Raw genomic sequence first — 19,879 nt, 5'->3', positions numbered from 1 at the left:
GACTGGAATGGTACCAGCCAATTGGAGAAAAGCCAATGTAGCACCAATATTTAAAAAAAGGGCAAAGATACATCCCTTGGAATTACAGACCAGTTAGCCTAACCTCAATTGTATGCAAGCTCTTAGAGGGGATAATAAGGGTCTATATAGAATATTTCAGCAATGACAACTGTATCATTAGCAGGATTCAGCATGGATTCATGAAGAATCGTTCTTGCCAAACCAATCTTTTAACCTTCTAGGAGGAGGTGAGCTGCCATCTAGATAAAGGAAGGCCATAGATGTGGTGTATCTTGATTTGCAAAAGCATTTGATACAGTTCCTCATAAACGTTTACTGTATAAAGTAAGATCAGTTGGCATGGACCATAGGGTGAGTACTTGGATTGAAAACTGGTTGCAGGGGTGAGTTCAGAGGGTAGTGATAAATGGGGAATACTCGGAACGGGTAGGGGTGGAAAGTGGGTGGAAAGTGTCCTAGGACCAATCCTATTTAATTTATTCATAAACGACCTAGAGGATGGGATAAACAGTTCAATCTCTGTATTTGCGGACGATACTAAGCTAAGCAGGGCAATAACTTTTCTGAAGGATGTGTAAACCTTGCAAGAAGATCTGAACAAATTAATGGGATGGGCAACTACATGGCAAATTAGGTTTAATGTGTAAAAATGTAAAATAATGCATTTGGGTGGCAAAAATATGAATGCAATCTACTCACTGGGGGAGAACCTGTATGGGAATCTAGGATGGAAAAGGACCTGGGGTCCTAGTAGATGATAGGCTCAGCAATGGCATTCCTTGCCAAGCTGCTGCAAGCAAAGCAAACAGAATATTGGCATGCATTAAAAAGGGGATTAACACCAGAGATAAAACAATATATGTCCCACTCTAGAAGACTCTGGTCAGGCCGCACCTGGAGTAGGCTGTCCAGTTCTGGGCACCAGTTCTCAGGAAGGATGTGCTGGAATTGGAGAGAGTCCAGGGAAGGGCAAGAAAACAAATAAAGGGTCTGGAGGACATTAGTTAAGAGGAAAGGTTACGAGGACTGAACTTGTTCTCTCTGGAGAAGAGACGCTTGAGAGGGGATATGATTTCAATGTACAAATACCGTACTGGTGACCCCACAATAGGGACAAACTTTTCCTCGTAAGGGAACTTAATAAGACACACGGCCATTCACTAAAATTATAAGAAAAGGGTTTAACCTTAATATGTGTAGAGGGTTCTTTACTGCAAGAGCGGTTAGGATGTGGAATTCCCTTTGAGAGTTTGAGAGGCATTGAGAGTTTTAAGAAACTATTAGATAAGCACCTGACCAGCCACAACATACAGGGATACACAATATAATACTGACATAAAATCACATACATAGGTTGGACTTGATGGACTTGTGTCTTTTTTCATCCTCACCTACTATGTAACTATGCACAATGCAAAAAAAAAAAAAAATAGGAATTTGGTTTATCTGTAATATCCTTTTCTTGGAGTACAACCCAGGACACAGGGGCTTCATATGCATGACAAAGAAAGTTTGATGCTAAATAGCATAAATAAATAGCATAAATTGATGCCCAAAAAGCACTGACACTCTTGGTGGAATGGGCCTTGACCGGGAAAGGTGGAACCTTGTCCAGGGAAGGGGGAACCTTGCCCTTGAGGGCCCCAAGCCTGAGAATAGAACTGATGAACCCACCTAGTGGATCAAGAAGCAGCCTGACACTTACGAGGGCCCTAGGACAAAAAGAGAGCAACATAATATCCGAATACAGGTGGAATGAAGAAACCACCTTAGGTAGGACAGAGTAGCACAAATTCTTGTCCCTCCTTGGTGTTTGATGTATCCCCACAGCTTTGCAATTGTCTGACTGAACCCTTATGGGGAGACCATGAAGGCAGGCATACCAGAGCTAGCAAATCACCTGAAGATCTGGGATGTTGATCAGAAATTTCTACTTCCCCAAATACCACACTCCCTGAACAAAGAAGTTCTCCAAAATACCTCACCAGCCTAGCAGGCTGGCCTCCGTTATCAAGTCCTTCCAATTCATCTGAAGGGAAGATTTCCTAACATGAAATATTTGCATGGAGATCTACCATTCCAGAGCTGACCTCCTGGAAGTCAGATGCATTGGTAGAGCCCAGTTCTCCTGATATTTGCCCTAAATAGCAAACCTGGACATAGGGAACTGCATTGAAGTTGGCTACCATATTTCTCAGCACCTTAATGCTGGCCCGAATCAAGGAACTCTCCAACAACCTCAAGGATTCCAACTGCCCCAGACTGTGTGTCAGAACGAAGGCCAACTTCTGAAGGTTCAACGCCCACACAGACCTTATCAGCACTTGTTCTGTCCTATGGACATTTGACGTCCCCCCTTTATTGTGAAGAGGACCCACCTCCAAATCTGATCTGGAGCAGTTGGGGTCCAGTTCTAGGGCTGAAACAACTAATTTATTCATCTACAACTGATCGATTATGAAATTAATAGATTACTATTTTCATAATCAATTAATCGGTTTAATCCGATTAGTCGGCCTGCATACAGAATGCTTTTTTTTGTTTGCATATCAGGAAATACAGTGCAGCACAGATACAGCTCAGTACATTATCCATATGTTTCAGTAAGTGCCTGAGAACTTCTGAATGTGTGAGGAGCAATGCCTTATGGAACATGTAGTCCTGGGCAAGAAGTGAAGAAGTGAAGTGGTTCTAAAAGGCAGAAGTTTTCTTTACCTTTCTATTGGGGCACTCTATACTGTACTTAACACACAGCAACAAGTGCTGTAGAAACGGATCAAAAGCAAACTGCATAGGTGTGTTCCAAGCCCCACTAATGATTTGAAAATCGAACCTACATTCTTCAAATGAAATTTGTTTTTGAAGGAAGACATTGTTTTTGTATGGCCAGTATATTATATATTACAGTTTTGTTTGAAAATCTGCAAAACAGTCTTGAACTTTTTTTTTTTCTTTAAAAAAAAAAAAAAATGATGTCTGAGTCTGATGATATTTACCAGATTCAACCTCTAAGAGCCCTTTCACACTGTGCCACCCAGGGCATCAGTGGTAAAGTGGTGCTATTTTTAGAGCTGCTTTACCGTCCTTTTAGTGATGCTATTCTGGCGCTAGCAGGAAGGTTTTATCCCCCAGCTATCGGCCGAAAAGGGGTTAAATCCGCCCGCAAAATTCCGGCAGTATAGCAGTGCTGCTCTATTGATTTCAATGGGGAGGAGCAGTGAGTTCACCGCTCCAAAGAAGCTGCTGGCAGGAGTTTTTCTGACACCCTGCCAGTGCACCTCTCCAGAGTGAAAGCCCTCGGGTTTGCAGGTGCAATTTTTAACGATATAGCGCCTGCAAAACGCTCCCAGTGTGAAAGGGATCTAACAGTATATACAGCATATCTCCTCTTATAGTATATATAGTATATCTCTCCTCTAATAGTATATACAGTATATCTCTTCTGTCTGTTATTCTCAGAGTGGATTAGAGATTTTGCTCCCTCTGCAATAAATAAAAACCGCAGTGGTGATCAAATACCACCAAAAGAAAGCTCTATTTGTGGGGGAAAAAGGACGTCAACTTTGTTTGGGAGCCACGCCGCATGACCGCACAATTGTCAGTTAAAGTGACGCAGTGACAAATTGCAAAAAGTGCTCCGGTATTTGGCCAGCCAAATGGTCCAGGGCTTAAGTGGTTAATTAAGCAAGTGCGTACGTCCTGACATGTTTACGCTGGGAGACAGAGGCTGGAGCAGTTGGCATGCTGACCCTCAGGCAACATAGTTAAGCCCTTCAGAAGTCACTGCATCCATGAGAAAAGAGCCTAAGCCTTATTTAATAAATAGAGGTACAATTGTGTAGCCCCCCTGTTTATGTTTGTGATTATATTATAGACCAGTGAGCATATTTACAGATTAGCTTAGCATAAGACCCATAATTTTGGAAGTTTTCTTGATTATGATGAAAGTTTAATGGAGCTCACGCCTCTCCTCTTATAAGCAAAATGCACATAAACAGTCACGGTATATATTTTTAATGGAAACATAATACAAGTTAGGTTTTAGCCCAGTGTTTTTTTTGGTGTGTGGGAATGAGCAGGTCCGTCTTGTATTGTTCCTGAAAGTTGCCACATATGGGCATATGAGTATAACATTTTATACATAATGCTTTGTAGTTTGGAATTCCTCAAAGATATATCCAGGTTTTAGAGCAGTATATGCTTCCATTCAAATTATGTATTTTTTAGGGAAGGCCTTGCATATTTCAGCAGGACAATACTAAACTGCATAGCTTCAGAAGAAGCAGTAGAAGAGTCCGGGTGCTTAAAGCGGATCTATTAAATCTTCTGCCCTTGTTGTTTTAACTTTAGAACTTTTTTAACTTTAGATAGTAAAGAGAAGTTAGAATGCTATATCAGGAAAGAATGGGACAACATTTCTCTCCCAAAACTCCAGTGGCTGGTCTCCTCAGTTCCCAAACGTTTACAGAGTGTTGTTAAAAGAAGAGGTGATGTTAGAATTGCAAGATGAGCAGTGTGACTGGTCTCTTAGAACCAAGGTTGTATTTTAATAGTAGAACCTTACAAGGTTAAGAAGTTTGTTTGTTTTTACTTGAGCCGGGGAATGCCCAGTGGCTCTGTATTCTACTCGTTTTCTACTTTTCCACAAAAAAAAAAAGAAAGTAAACTTGGCCCTGTTCCAATTTTTTTTAAGATTGCTGCTATCAATTTCAATATTACTAATGTCGCATACACACAATCGAATTGTCCTGTGGACTTGGTCCGGCAAACAATCCGCTGGACTTTATAACGAACGGACTTGGCCACACACAGTCACTCCGAAAGTCCGGCGATTTCCAACCCGATGACGTACAGCACGTACAACGGGACTAGAAAAAGGAAGTTCAATAGCCAGTAGCCAATAGCTTCCTTCTCGTACTTCAGAGCATGCGTCATTCTTAGCCCACGTACACACGGTCGGAGATTTTGCCAACCAAATCCGTCGGATTTTGCCCGAAACTGTTGCATACACACGGTCGGGCCAAGTTGGCGAAAAATCCGATCTTTCAGAACGTGATGACGTAATTTCGTTACGATGAGACTACATTCAGGCTAGTAGCCAATAGCTTTGATGTAGGAATTTGATCTGAGCCTGCGTGGCACTTGGTCCGATGAAAATGCTCTACACATGATCGGATTAGGTCCGTCCGGCCCAGTTGGTCGGGAAATCTTTCCAACATGTTGGAAATTTGGATCGGACGAAGATTCGGACAGAATCAGTCCGATGCATACCACACACAGTCGGATTATCTGACGACACGGTCCGATAAGACTCATTACGACAGATTTTCCGACCGTGTATACAAGGGCTTAGTCCGCCAAATATTGAGTCAAAACTACTTTGTAAGTCCGCCGGACTTTTACGATGAAAAAGTCCGCTGGGGCCCACACACGAATTGTCCGGCGTACTGTGGTCCGGCGGACCAAGTCCACCGGACAATTCGATCGTGTGTACGCGGCATTAAATTTTTTCTTAAAATAGTACATTTTCTCAGTTAAAAAAATGTGATATATTTTCTCTTTTCTATTGTGAATAAAATATGGGTTTATGAGATTTGCAAAGCATCCCAACTTGCACAGTAAAAGTTATCTTGCAAAGTGAAAAGTCTAATTGCCTTTGGTAAATGAGTGCAGGACTTAAAATCTTGATTGCTGTGTCACTGATTAAGTGTCACTGATTAAAGTTCAAAAATTATTCAAGTCACTCTAAATTGAGCCAAAATATATTGACACAATGATTACAAGTATTCTTTTGAAAATGGTGCTTAAAAAAACAAAGCAAATAAATAAAAAGATTCAGATATATTCCAGTATATATGAGAAATTAAAGTAGAGTTCCACCGAAAAATGGAACTTCTGCTTTAAGTGCAGGTGACCCTGACATGCCACATTTGGCATTGTAATTTTTTTGGGGGAGGAGCGAGTACCCTGTTTTTACAAGCACCCAGCTCCCACTTCCCGACACGTCACAGGTCACAGAAGATTGCCCGGCCATTCACAGCGCACTGCGTGCCCGGCTGTGAAGCCACTTTAAGCAAGAAAATAAAATGTAACCCCCTGATCGTCATCTAGTGTTAACCCCTTCCTTGCCAGTGACATTTACACAGTAATCAGTGCATTTTTATAACACTGATCGTTGTATAGATGTCAATGGACCCAAAAATGTGTCAAAAGTGTCCGATCTGTCCACCGCAATGTCACAGTACTATTAAAAATCGCAGATCACCGCCATCACCAGTAAAAAAATAATAATAATAATAAAAATGCCATAAATTATTATTTTTGCCATAGTTTGTAGATGCTATAACTTTTGCGCAAACCAATCAATATATGCTTATTGCGATTTTTTTACCAATAAAAATATGTAGAAGAATATATATTGGTTTAAACTGAGGGAGAATTTAAAAAAAAAAAAAACATTTTGGGGATATTTATAATAGCAAATAGTTAAAAATATTGTTTTTTTTTTTCAAATTTGTCATTTTTTTTTGTTTATAGCAAATAAAAACTGCAGATGGGATCAACTACCACCAAAAGAAAGCTCTTCTTGTAGGGAAAAAAGGACATCAATTTTGTTTGGGTACAGCATTGCATGACTGCGCAAATATCAGTTAAAGCGACACAATGCTGTATCACGAAAAATGGCCTGGTCATTAAGCAGGCAAATCTTCCGGTCTGTAAATGGTTAATGTAATTTTCCTTAATTTGTTTCTGGTGCTGATTGACAAGCCACAGCCTTGTGAGTCAACAGTGACAATGCTGACAGCCACACCACCTGCAACACTATTTTCATTCCACTGTTGTGCAAGTAGACATAGCCTACATGAGAACAGCAAATCTGTTTTAAATTCAGGAGCTGTGTAGAATCGTTGCCACACAATCACAGGAGGCTGGCAATATATGCCTTTGCACACTTTTTTTAATCTTAAATAGAAATATATTTACTGCTTCAAAATTTTTTGATGGAAAAGGAAAAAACATTTCTATAGGCATCAAAATGGAATAAATAAAGCAATCATTCTTTATCCACTTGCAGACTGTGCACTGTACTGTAGCTTTACTGCTACAGTGCGAACCGGCTGTGCAGAATCACGTATATATACGTGACTGCTCCTCTGGCTAGGGGGCCAGCCCGCAGCTTGTGATATGATTAGCCACAGCACAAGCCGATCAGCGGGTCTTGGCCAATGGATGAACACTGGCACCCGCTGATCGGCAAGAAGGAAGACAGAACAGAGCTCTGTCTATGTAAACAATAAAGAGCTCTGTTCAGTCAGCAGGGAAGCTGCTTCCCATGGGGGTACTCATGCAAGCTCCCACCGAGCCCTGCTGCTGCGTCAATTGACACCCCCCTTCACCACTGGCTTTGATTGACAGCACTGTCCTATGGCTCCGGGTGCCCCAGTAAAGCCAGCGAGACCTAGAAGTGAGGGGAGAGAACAGCTCTAGATGTGCACAGCACTAAATCATATCAGGGCTCAGATAAGGGGTTGAGGGGGCGATGCCGACACCTTGAATTTTTGCAAGGAATGCATTAAGGTAAAAAATGTTTAGGCTTTACAACCACTTCAACTGTACTTGAGGTTTGTGTTCTTGCTACCCATCAGGTATCAGTAAGCAATGACCAATTCTCTGTCAGCTGGTGAGCTATGTTGTATTAGAGCATGTGAGTGTGAGTGGTAATGTGTGTATCAGTAGTAACAAGCCACAACAAGTATAAATACTTTCTAAAAGTAATTTGAAAACTTTTGTCTAAACTGTGCAAAGTCCACTTAGCTTCAAATGCACAGAAAATTTTTACAATACAGCATGTGATGAAGTAATGAGAATCCGCCTATTAAATTGCATATAAACAACATCAAAGTAAATTGCATCTCACAAGTGATTTCAGGATTACAGAAATAGAAGATTAAAATGACACAACACAAAGGTTGCTGTTTAATTACAAATGACCACATTTAACATATACACCCTATGCTGAACAAGCTCATACCTGCACCAAGTTATCTATGCACACTTTTCTTCATTTTCTGTAAACTATTTTCTGTAATCTTTTATAGAGCTTATATACCCTGATACTTTTACAATTTGTTTCCCGATTTGAAAAACAAAATCACAGAAGCATGCTTCCTTAGGCTGGATTCACACCTATGCATTTTTAGTGCTTTTTGCATTTTGCTGATTTTCACTACAGAACGTGTTCCATAGGAAACCATTTTAAATGGACTGTAGTGCAAATCTGCAAAATGCAAAAAGCGCCAAAAATGCATAGGTGTGAATCCAGACTTAAATGCTACTAAATATGTTACAAAATATGTTACAAAATGACCCTAATGCTGCAGCTTACTGCAATCATATCCTACTGCGGAATGAAAAAAAAAATTAACAAATAAATTCCTTACAAGCAGTTCTGTACTCTGTAAATTGTTCATTCCTATTATCATTTCCAATTACTAAAAATATGCAACCCTCAGAAAAGAAAACAATTAGCAAACAGTCCTCAAATACCTGGTAGTTGTCATTGACAAATATGTACACAGGAGACAGTACAAGCTGGAGAAAAGTCTCACGGTAAGTTTTCTTCATCTCAAAGCAGAGTCTCTCCAGAAAAGCAGTTGGACATTCTGGTGCATCATTACTGCAATGCTAAGTGAAAAGAGATATGTATTATGAGTATACAGATTGCAGGGCAAATGCACAATTTGTACATTATACAGTAGTATAAGACCGCATAAGTCCACAGTTCAGTTACAAACCATAAGCATTTTTTGTATCTTTGTTTTCAGTTGAGGTTAAAAACAATGAGAGTGTGATTTGTTGATTCTACTGGAGTAAAACACAAAGTAAACTAAGATACACATTTTAAATAATAAACATGGTATATTACCTGCTCTGTGCAATGTATTGCACAGAGCAGCGCAGGACCTCCTCTTCTGGGGTCCTCCTCTAACGCTCTTGGCTCCTTCTCTTCTTTTGTGCCACCATAGAAAGTGGCTTCCTATGGTGGCACACCTGCAGGTTCACTCCTGAGCCACGCTGTGTGCATTCATTGACACACACAGTGCGGCTTGTCTCCACTCCCACTCCCTTCTCACAGGATTTGATTGACAAATGCTGTCTTTGAGCCTGCAAGGAGAAAGAGGGAGACCAGCGCTGCTGCAGTGGGGTACAGTGCTGGATCCCGATAAGATTCCGGTAAGAATAAAGATGGGGGGGCCACAACAAGTAGGACATGCATTAAGGTAAAAAAATGTCTAGCCTTTAGAACCATTTTCCACTTTAAGACATTTACAAATAGTTAATAACCAAGACAGGGAAAGGAAAGTGAAATGGCATAAGAATTTTAGATAAGGTGTATATATAGCAAAAAATTCTAAAATGCATTACAGCAGCCCACTGAAAAAAGAATCAATCACATCTCACCTCTTTTTACAAAAAGAGATAAAGAAACCAATGTGTTTAAACGACTTGGATTCTCTTGTAACAGATATTCCCATTTTTATTAGGCTTAGCCTTTAAAGACTTGCGCTTACGCTTTCATTTGATAACAGCAGCATTGTAATAGTAATATAAAGCAGAGTTACTTTTGTCCATGCAATAAAAGTTTACTTGAGAAGCCTCTTTTCATGTTGTGAGTACTACCTGTCTGCTGGCCATCTCTTTACCCAACCTCCAGGAGTTCCCTGCATGCTCTCCTCTGCTACATATCCCATGGTATCTTGCTGCCTACAAACAGCGGGGTGCATCCCAAAACTCTCTGCACCTCTGCAGTTCAGAAGGCAGACTTTGTGAATACTGTGACACAGCAGTGTCTACTCACACACCATTGTGACTACGTGTCACAGAATTCAAAGAAGTAAACGTGTGGGATACTGGGATTATTCACAAAGGAAGTTTACAAACTTCAAGACTGTTCAGATAAATAGAAGTAGGCTGGAAATCATTGAAATACAAAAGTATAAATTAATATATAGTTTTAAATTTTGGCATGCTATAACTCTTTCGCTGCTTGTCCTTGTACTCCACTTTTAACGTGAAATTCCGAGCTTAACCCTTACTACTCCTAAAACGATGTTTGCCCCGACAGCGTTTTTGTACTGCCTGGTACGAGTACCGATACATTCGGTCAAGTACTAGCCAATATAGAGTATCGATATCTTTTCAGTGCAATTTGAGCCCATACAACATTAATGGGCTAAAATTGCACTGCAAAGAATTGTATGCGATTTGAACAGGAATACGGTGCGATTCCTGTTGAATTGCATGAAGTTACACACACCGCTCCTGTGTGAAACCAGGCTGAAGTCACTATGACAAGCCTGGGTTCACACAGGAGTGGTGGGGGAAAACGCATGTAATTCAGCCACAGGAATTGCACCAAATTCTTGTTCAAATCGTATGTGATTCTTTGCAGTACGATTTGAGCCCATTCATTTTGTATGGGCTCAAATCGCACCACAAAAGTATCGGTTTTGGGTATCGGAGCATCTGCATGAGTACGAGTATCTCGGTATTGGTGCAACCCCATTTAAAGCTGTACCCTACCCTCTCCTAACACCTATGCTTACTAGCATGTGTAAGAAAGATCTGTATACTTACCCATTTTCAGCTCGTTCTGGTCCAGTTATGTGATCTCCCCTGTGTCTGCCAGTTGTACTTCAGGGTAGAGTGCTCCAACAACGGCTAGTACAGCTTGAAGTGGTGAAGTGACCCAAAGCCTTCAATGGCCCATCTGTTGTCAGCACTCCTTCCACTACCCTGCTGGCTGACATAGGAGGGTGCAATCACCTACTGGAGCAGAGTGGGTTGAAAATGTAACTACAGGTGATCAGGTCATTTCTGCAATCATGTCCTTATAACTTACAGATTTCAGTGCTTTTTAAAAGACCATACATTTTCTGAAAGTACAGGACTGTTAGCATAAAAACATGGGGATTCTGATAGCTTCTAGCTCCCCTGATAGTTGAACAAATGTTTTTTCAAAGTAATATTTTCACAAAAAATACACCAAAATCATTATTAGTGCCATAAACACAACATAAATTACAAAATTCCTACTAAATCTAAAAAATACATCTGTATTGAGCTATTAAAAAACAAATATTTGTTCATCTTAAATTGCTCTTTTTTTGCAAAATGGTGAAAATGAAAAGGCATGCAAAGCTGCAAATAAGAAACGTATACAAAAAATCTGGAGTATGGGCTCACCGCTATGCATTGTAGTAATGCACGATGCACAGTGCAGTGTGTGTGCTAAGATAAAATGATGCAGGCATACATTTTATCATAACTAAGCACATTACAATGCAGTGTGCTGATGCACATAGAGTTACATAAATGCAATTTAAAAATCAGATGAAAAAAAAACAAATGTATTGCAACAACGCACTGCGGTGCATGTTATTCACCCCATAATTCATGCCAGTTGTATATAGGCCCTTAGCATGTTAGTGCACCACAGTGCACCAATACACATAATCTGCATTACCACAATGTGTGAAGTGCACATGTGTATGCTACGTGTGTGTTGTAGCCAGGCTGAGTTCAGATTTGTGAATGTGTGACAGCGCACGTGTATGCGCTTCTATTTTCCAATATATCACTATTAAGTAAAGACTGTAACATCAAGAAACAAAAGAGAAAATAAACAAGACAATAAAGGCACAGAAATAGGTCCTGAATGTATACAGGATACAAATATGAAATAAACATCTCAGTGCCTGGTAATATGTAAACAGAATGTGCCAAGTTATATAGGATATCTATACAAATAGTAACTGAGTAATAGAGGCTCATTTAAAGAGCCTAGGCAACAGATGGAAACAAGGAGAGTAGAATATCAGTTGGTAATTAAGAAGAGGCAGTATATTTGTATGCGCTTTTAATGCAAGTTAGGGTTTGTTGCATTTGGACCCTCTATCAATTTCAATGGGCTACCCAATGTGCAACAATCACACCGTTAAGTGTGTATATATTTTTTTCCTTGTTACCATGCGTTTTAATGTGATACAATGAATGCACGTTAGCAAAGTGCATTGGGCTGTCATCAATGAATGATACCTGAAGGGAGGACACAATTTCATGCGGTACAGGAACACATGTGATTTTACACTCACTAGTGTATGTGTGCGGTCTTATTTATATTCAGCTATGATAAAGCATCAGTCTAGGTATGAAACTGTTACCTGTTAGCCTGCCATCATGTGCTACATGATGGACTGTTTTTATTACACAGAATAAAGATGATTGCATTGGAGTGCGGCCATCCAGCCTTTCCTTTACTTCATGTTCCTGATGCAGAGACAGCTATCAGGAAAGGTGGTTGTCCTTGAGCATTGTTTTACTTGTGTAGTCTTTCATTTTTTTTATTGATTTTTGTTAACAGTATCATCAGGGCTTTTAGTGAAATGTCAGGAGTATAAGCAGAATCCTGATGTTTCACATTTGCGATGGAGAAAATGATTGAGAACACAGAGACCCAAATCTCCTTCTCTTCTGCTGCCCTGCTAATGTACACTTACTAATGAACACAGGAATGCTCAGTGCAGAATATGATCCCAGCTATTCATTTTATCAGGAGAATCAGGGGGACTCTAGTGTTAAAGGTTCTTGGTCACTGAAGCAACTATGAGCTTATGAACAGAAGGAAAATGCAAGGATGTAGTGCTTACTGAGCCAGAGTTCCTGTCTGGACGTTCCTGTTCTGACATAAGCCTTACATCCTTGGCAACGAAAGAGTTAAAGACATAATGAAAAAAGTGTATGTTACTCTACTCACCACTGGCAGCTTGGCATGCACTTTATACACATTGACCAGAACGGTGATGTCCCATGGCCTCAGGGTGAGAGGATGAATTAATTTGGTGGCTAGGTCATGATCCCTCTTGTCATTCTCCATTGCTACTGCAGTCCAGCCAGAGCTAGAAGATGTAGCCATTGATAATACAGGGCTGGAGGTGATGTCTTCAAAGTCTGTATACATGTCATCCTCTCCAAAATAGTTTTCCTGATGCAGGGAAGAATGGAAGTTGGTAATAAACAAATGCAAACAATCATTACCATAACTTGAAACGTCAAATACAACAATTTGCTTTGAAAACGAAAAGCAGCTGCGCACAAATAAAAAAAATAAAAAAAGAAAACATAATCTTTGCATATTTTAATCTGTTAAAATAGAAGTTTAGGATTTTTTTTCCTTTTTGAAATCATACTCAGCTTGGTGGATGCAGCATCTGTCCCGTCAGCTCTATGGCTGAGACCGGAGTGATCAAACACCGCTGGTCGCTCAGTTGCACTCTCTGCTCTGAGCAGAGAGCGGTGACTGTCAGTCAGTCACCGCTGTCTGTTCTGCCCCTCCAACGCTCAGGCCGGGTTCACACCTATGCGAATTGGATGCAGATTTCAGATTTCTAATTCGCATAGCAGGAGAATTTGACTGGCTCCCTATGGAGCCGGTTCACATATCCCTGTTGTGGCTGTGGAGCGCACTGCACTGAAACGCTGTGTGTCTTTTTCAGGGCTGAATTCAGGCATTGATTTGACCCTGATTCAGGAAACAGGGATGCACAGCACTCCTGTGCGATCCGCAGCCTGTTCCAGTGTGAACCGAGCCTCACTGGAGCGCCTGGCTGGAGGGGAGGGAGTAGCTGGCTCCGTCTTCCAGCGGCGCAGCTGAGAGGCTCAGCCCAATTCCGGTCCATATGGTCATGATCTTTCCCCAGCCTGGACCGGCTCTGTGACGTCAGCCGACAGTGGGCTTTAGCGCTCCTGTGATTCTCAGAAATGCAAATGAGCTTTGGCTGTACTTAATAAGTCCTGTCTTGGGTTGTAGCACCCAAAGGCTTTGTACAGAATAAAATCCTCATTCCTAGATCCATGTCTTGCCTGGTGGAATGACCTCATTAGAAGTCTCAGCTGTTCACAGGTCTTTATATACAGTATGTGAGCAGACTGATGCTCAGGGATTTGTCTTTTGCTCTGCTGTGGAAGCCCACTGCTGGGTGATAAGGCTGACAACTAACAGAACAGTAAAAAGGTGTAAGTGCTGCCTGTTTGTTTTGGGAAACCCACAAGAAGACATCCTGTTGGTCTGAAACTCACCTGAGTTTAGTTAATGGCTCGGATAAGCAGATGTTTTGTTGTATACACTGGGCTTGCTGTATAAAGCCCTCCTGCAATGAAAATTGAAATGACGTTCACTTGCCTCCTCAGTGCAAGCAAAACTGATTGCACTGTTTCTGGACATCCCTGTGTTATGCATGGTTTACAGCTACTAGTACCAGTTGAGCCTGCCCACGTTCCGAAAATAGAATAAATGTATATCAGTGGTGGACCTACCAGGGCCACAGCAGTCACACTTGCGACCAGGCCCTGGCATTCTGCCACTGTTGGGAGCCCCAGTGGGGTTGCTATTCTCACGGTTCTGAGTGGAGAGCGTATCTATCATACAGCTCAAAGCCAACAGATCTCCCTGCTCCCCCCTCCTCTCTCGCACAGGATGAGAAAGGAGACAGCCGATCTGCTCCCCCCAACCCCTCCGTGTGTTCTCTGCGGGGAGTCACGTGTAAAGCTAATGCGCTAATGCTTCCTGCGGTACACATAAGGGAAAGCGGAGGGGCGGGGGAGAAGGAGCAGATCGGCTGTGTCATTCCGTGCGAGAGACGATGGAGGGAGAGAGGGGGAGCAGGAAGAACTGTCATCTCTGAGCTGTATGAGAGACGCTCTCCGCTCAGTCATGCTGAGGAGACAGGCAGCATTGATGAGCACTGATCTGCTGCACTGATAGGCAATGCTGATAGGAGGCACTGATGGGCACTGATAGTTGGCACAGATAGGCTGCACTGATGAGCAATGATCTGCGACACAGGTAGGCAGCATGGCACTGATGGGCATTAATGAGCACTGATAGGTGGTAATGATGGGCACTGATAGTCTACACTGATAGGTGGCATTGATGAGCAATGGTCTGTGGCACGGATAGGCGGCCATGAACTGATGGGCATTGATGAGCACTGATAGGTGGCACTAATAGGTGGCACTGATGAATAATAATTGTAACTGATAGGCAGCACTGATGGGTATTAATGAGCACTGATAGGCAGCACTCATAGGCTGGACTGATGGGCACCGATAGGCGGCACCGATAGGCAACATTGATGATCACATATAGGTGGCACTGATGGGCAATGATAGGTGTCACAAATAGGTGGCACTGATGGGCATTAATGAGGACTGATAGGCAGTACTCATATGCTGCACTGATGGCAACTGGTAGGCGGCATTGATGAGCACTGATAGGCAGCACTTATAGGCAGTATTAATGAGCAATGAAATGCAGTACTGATAGGCAGTATTGATGAGCACTGATAGGCAGCAATGATGGGCACCGATGGGCACTGATAGGTGGTACTGATAGGCAGTACTGATGAGTAATGATAGACGGAACTGAAATGCAGCATTGATGGACACTAATAGGTAGCACTGATAGGTGGCACTGGTAGGCAGCACGGATTATCAGTGTAAACAATTTACTGTCATTCTTGGCAGTTAACGCTTCTCTTTTCCTTACACGGACACAGCATGGGAGAAAAGAGCTGCCAATAACCAGCAAGTCTGTTTACATGTGATCAGCTAACTACGTGGTAAAGGGCCACCGTAATTGTGCCGGATGCATGTCACATGGGGCATACGAGAGGCAGAGTTTTGGGAGGATATCCATGGACACCCTCCCAAAATTGGAAGCTCAGGGGTCAGATTGGAAGAAGGGGGTCAGGGGGGCCCATCATGGTTTCTTGCACCGGGCCCTGAAGGTTCTAGTTATGCCCCTGGTGTATATTGTATTCCTTCTATTCCAACAAAATGTCAGTTTCACAGTACAGAAACACAATCAGATATGGGGAAATAATATAATAGTTCTAAAAATTAATATTATATGTTATTAGATTAGAGGTCTAAATGAACACAAAATAGACAACTGCTTTCCGTAAGTTACAGAAAATGAAACAGTTAGTAGGCTGGTTTAAATCACATGTCCATACTGTTAAAAGGCAATAGAAATTTTGGATTCTTTAATTTCTGAAGCAGAACTGAGCTTGTAGCTCTGCAACTACCTACACCAGCCAACTACAATTCAAATTTTAACAGAGAAGCAGATGTTTACAAACCACTAAACCTCACCTTGGTTTTCCAAGGCCTCCAAAAGTAATCACTGTGGATGGAATTTTTCACTAAGCATTCCCATAGACGTCAGGTAATAATACATAAGTTGCATCTGGTGTTTAAATGTAGGTTTTAGTCCAGGTTCACACTGAGCTGCGGGAATGAAGCTATGCGAGTTCAGCTGAACTCGCATGATTTCACTCTGGCATGTCAGTCCCGATTTCAGCTGCAATTTCAGAGACAGTCAATGTAAATCGCAGCTCGAAATCGCAAAAACTAGTACAGAAACTACTTTTTGAAAATCGGTGTAGTGCTGCAGATGCGGCGTCGCACAGATTAGGATGGTGCCATCGATATAAAATGCAATTTGACATGTCAAATCGCATGTTAAGACGATCCAGTGTGAACCAGGGCTTAGGCCTCATGCACACTGAAAGGTTATGCTAAGCATCCATCTTGTTTCTGTCAGCCATCTTAATATTCACAAACTTCCATTTCACAATATGTACAGTTTGAACACCCCTTTAACTTCTCAGATAACTGTCTCAACATGAGATTCTTCTAACCCGTGTGTTCTCACACACTTATCTATAACCTTCACACTGTTTCTCAGCATCTTTTAGCTACAGAAGGAATTATGTATCTTTTCTTATATTAATTCAGCTAGCTTAGAACAAAGAACAATAGCGATTTGTCTTGACCAGCTGTAATCGTCTTGATGTCTACTGCGCATGTCTTATTCTGTATGACGTAAAATACCCTATATCATTTGCTTTGTAAAATCTCAATACAATTAGTTCTCGAAGGACGCCATGGTGTGTGTGTGAATTTATTTGTCCTTTGAGAATTGATTCCAGAGTACTCTGAATTTATACAATACATTGGATCTAAGGTCTGAGAGGTTGAAAGGACCACCCTAGACACAGGATTAACCCTTACAGAACTGGGAGCTCGTCCTGGGATGGATATTAACCCTTAACGGACTTGGAAAGCTACTAACGGCTCGGTAAGTGAATTCTATTCTTATTGAGTGAAATTGACTTGCCGCAGTCCAGGTGTCAGGTGTGTGACTTGGCTTCCATCCCACAGAGATTGCTGTGGGGTTATAGAACCTCTCATAAGTATACATAAGTTGACCAGTCATGACCTTGGAGGTCATATAGTGTTTTGGGGACACTTGTAAAGGTTTTGGTGACCTTAAAAGAAAAGATCTTGGCGATCTTAGAAGAATAGGTTTTGGGGACCTAGGAAAAATTTACAGAGTACTCTAGAGTTTTCGTTCTGTTCGGTACAGAACTGGTGACTGATGATCAATGTATTGTGTAAACTTTGTGTATGATTGTATAACTGCTTTGCTTTAAAAGTATCACGCTGAATGAATTGCGCTGAGTGTGTATATGTGGACTGCTATTTTGTTTCAAGAACCAAAAGGCATACTTGGTGAGTAGTATTCCCGGAGGTTATAAAGTTACAATTTGGGTAAAGCTATTTTGTGAAAGGTAAACAGATTAATGTACATTGCAAGTTAAATTCATCTGTGGTTTAAATTTGTCTGAAACAAAACGGCAGCTCCATGAGCAAGATTGTGTGTTTATTGTATGTCTGAAATACTCTTGAACTTGTTCCAAATTTATTCAGTTACAGTCTTGAAGTGATTGTAGCTGTATTAGTACAAAAAAGTGTCACGGACAGTACTGATAGTTTTTGTTAAAGGAATCTAGGTTGAGGTATTGCCTAATTGTCTGATTGTCTGCACCGCTAGGTGGCAGTCAAGCAAATAAATTGTTTTGCTTTCATAGGAAAATGAAACGGAGCAATGCCTAGTTAACCCTTAGGTGGACCATATGGCAGGATGGACAGAAAGCCGGTTTGGGCATTCTGACAACTTTGGATCCATTATTGATCCAGACTTTCCTGGGTAATCTCAAACCCCATTTAGTGGTCCCAGTCAAACAAATGATTACTGAATGGTCAACACTTTCTAGAACTGACTTTGGCAAAGCTCTTTCACAGAAAGATGTCTCCACACAACATTTCCAAGGGAATACGAAGGGGAACTTTAGAGGCAGAGGAAATTTTAGAGGCAGATTTAAAGGCAGAAATGGAAGAGGGATGAGTCGCCCTAGAAACAATGGATGTTTCAATTGCGGTGCTGAGGATCACTGGGTGAGTCAGTGTCCTCACCCCACCCCTTCTCAGACTCCCGATTCCAGCTCTGTCCCTAACCAGACACAACAACCACAGGCATCCATCCAACAAGGTCCAACATTTCCAATCAAATGGGGAAATCAACAACAATGATGGGGCCCGGAGGGTAGTGTCCCAGCTTTTCCTTTTGTCTCAGATGATTTCACTGACAGTCCAATGGTTGCTATTTCAATAAATGGGAGACTCCTCCCCTATCTTGTTGATAGCGGGGCCACTAGGAGTACTATTTGTGAAGATCATTTCAGAGGCAAATGGGAACCAGCGGAACCCTCTTTGGGAATTAATGGGATACTGACAAAAACATATAGGACTCCACCCCTACCAATAGAAGATGATGAAGGGTACACCATATGCACACATTCTTTCAGGATAATACCAAGGTGTCCTGTAAATTTGTTGGGAAGAGACTTGTTTGGGCCACTAGGAATCACAATTAGAACCAACTCAGAAGGAGGTCTAGACATTTCCTCAGATAAAATCACTATAGTAGCATGCAAACCAGGTTCATTGATGCTGTCACAACAAAATAGTGAAGAAGATTTTGAGGATATAGACCCCCAGGTCTGGTCTACATCAGATCTGGATGTAGGACTTATTTCATGCACACCATACAAGGCCACTCTCAAAGAAGGTGCATTTCCTATCTATCACAAACAGTATCCACTCTCTAAAGAAAAGATGGATGGCATAGTGCCAATGGTGAAAAAGTTTCTGCAGGATGGAATCCTGGAGGAAATTATTTCTCCATACAACGCCCACTTACCAAGAAAGACCTGCTAACCTTTCTTGGAATGATTGGTTACTGCCGCCAATGGATACCTGACTGCTCTTTCTATGACAATATATTGAGACAAGCAACCCTCTCTGAAATGTCTGATATTGTAAAATGGTCTGATGAAATGTTAAATGCTTTTACCATGTTGAAAAGTGCAATGGTTACCAGCCCGAGCCTCGGCCTCCCTGATTTTAGCAAAATGTTTCACTTGTTTGCTAGGGAAAATTGCAGAACCATGGCAGGAGTACTGGCCCAGGAACATGGTGGGAGACTGCGCCCTGTAGCTTTTTTTTCAAAGGTGGTTCCAGTACAGGTGCAAGGCATGCCTGCTTGCCTCAGAGCGTTGGCTTCTTGTTCTATGGTCGCAGAGTTGGCAGCACCATTTACTTTGGGCCATAACACTACTTTATACACCTCACACAGCGTTACCACACTCCTCAAAACTTTACATACTCAGCATATGTCAGCACAAAGATTGAGTGGGTATGAAGTCATCCTCCTGTCCAATCCAAACCTGAAAATAAAAAGTTCAAATATAAACTCTGGCCCAGCTCCAATTTTGAATGCCTTATTAGGTCTTAAAGGAGAACAGGATGACTTACCACCACCTCATGACTGTACACAATCAATACATCAGGACACTTCACCTAGAGCAGATATGCTTTCAGTACCAATTCC

At 41.6% G+C, this 19,879-nt stretch overlaps 1 protein-coding gene across 19 annotated transcripts in view; it reads right to left on the bottom strand.

Moving 5' to 3' along the window:
• Window positions 1-19,879, bottom strand: part of BLTP1 (bridge-like lipid transfer protein family member 1) — a 454,074-nt gene that overhangs the window by 260,821 nt on the left and 173,374 nt on the right. For all 19 annotated transcript variants that reach the window (XM_077476843.1, XM_077476844.1, XM_077476848.1 and 16 more), the window contains exons 20-21: window positions 12,839-13,066; window positions 8,569-8,706 (exon numbers count right to left, since the gene is read on the bottom strand). In XM_077476843.1, the coding sequence (XP_077332969.1) occupies window positions 8,569-8,706; window positions 12,839-13,066 (366 nt within the window). The remainder of the gene's footprint in view (window positions 1-8,568; window positions 8,707-12,838; window positions 13,067-19,879) is intronic.

The sequence above is a fragment of the Lithobates pipiens genome, unplaced genomic scaffold (assembly GCF_037356315.1).
Source record: "Lithobates pipiens isolate NorthernLeopardFrog02 unplaced genomic scaffold, aLitPip1_a1.2 Scaffold_13, whole genome shotgun sequence".
NCBI classification, from domain to species: Eukaryota; Metazoa; Chordata; class Amphibia; order Anura; family Ranidae; genus Lithobates; species Lithobates pipiens.
Note: the sequence above shows the minus strand (reverse complement) of the source record. Positions and strands in the feature narration are given on the sequence as shown.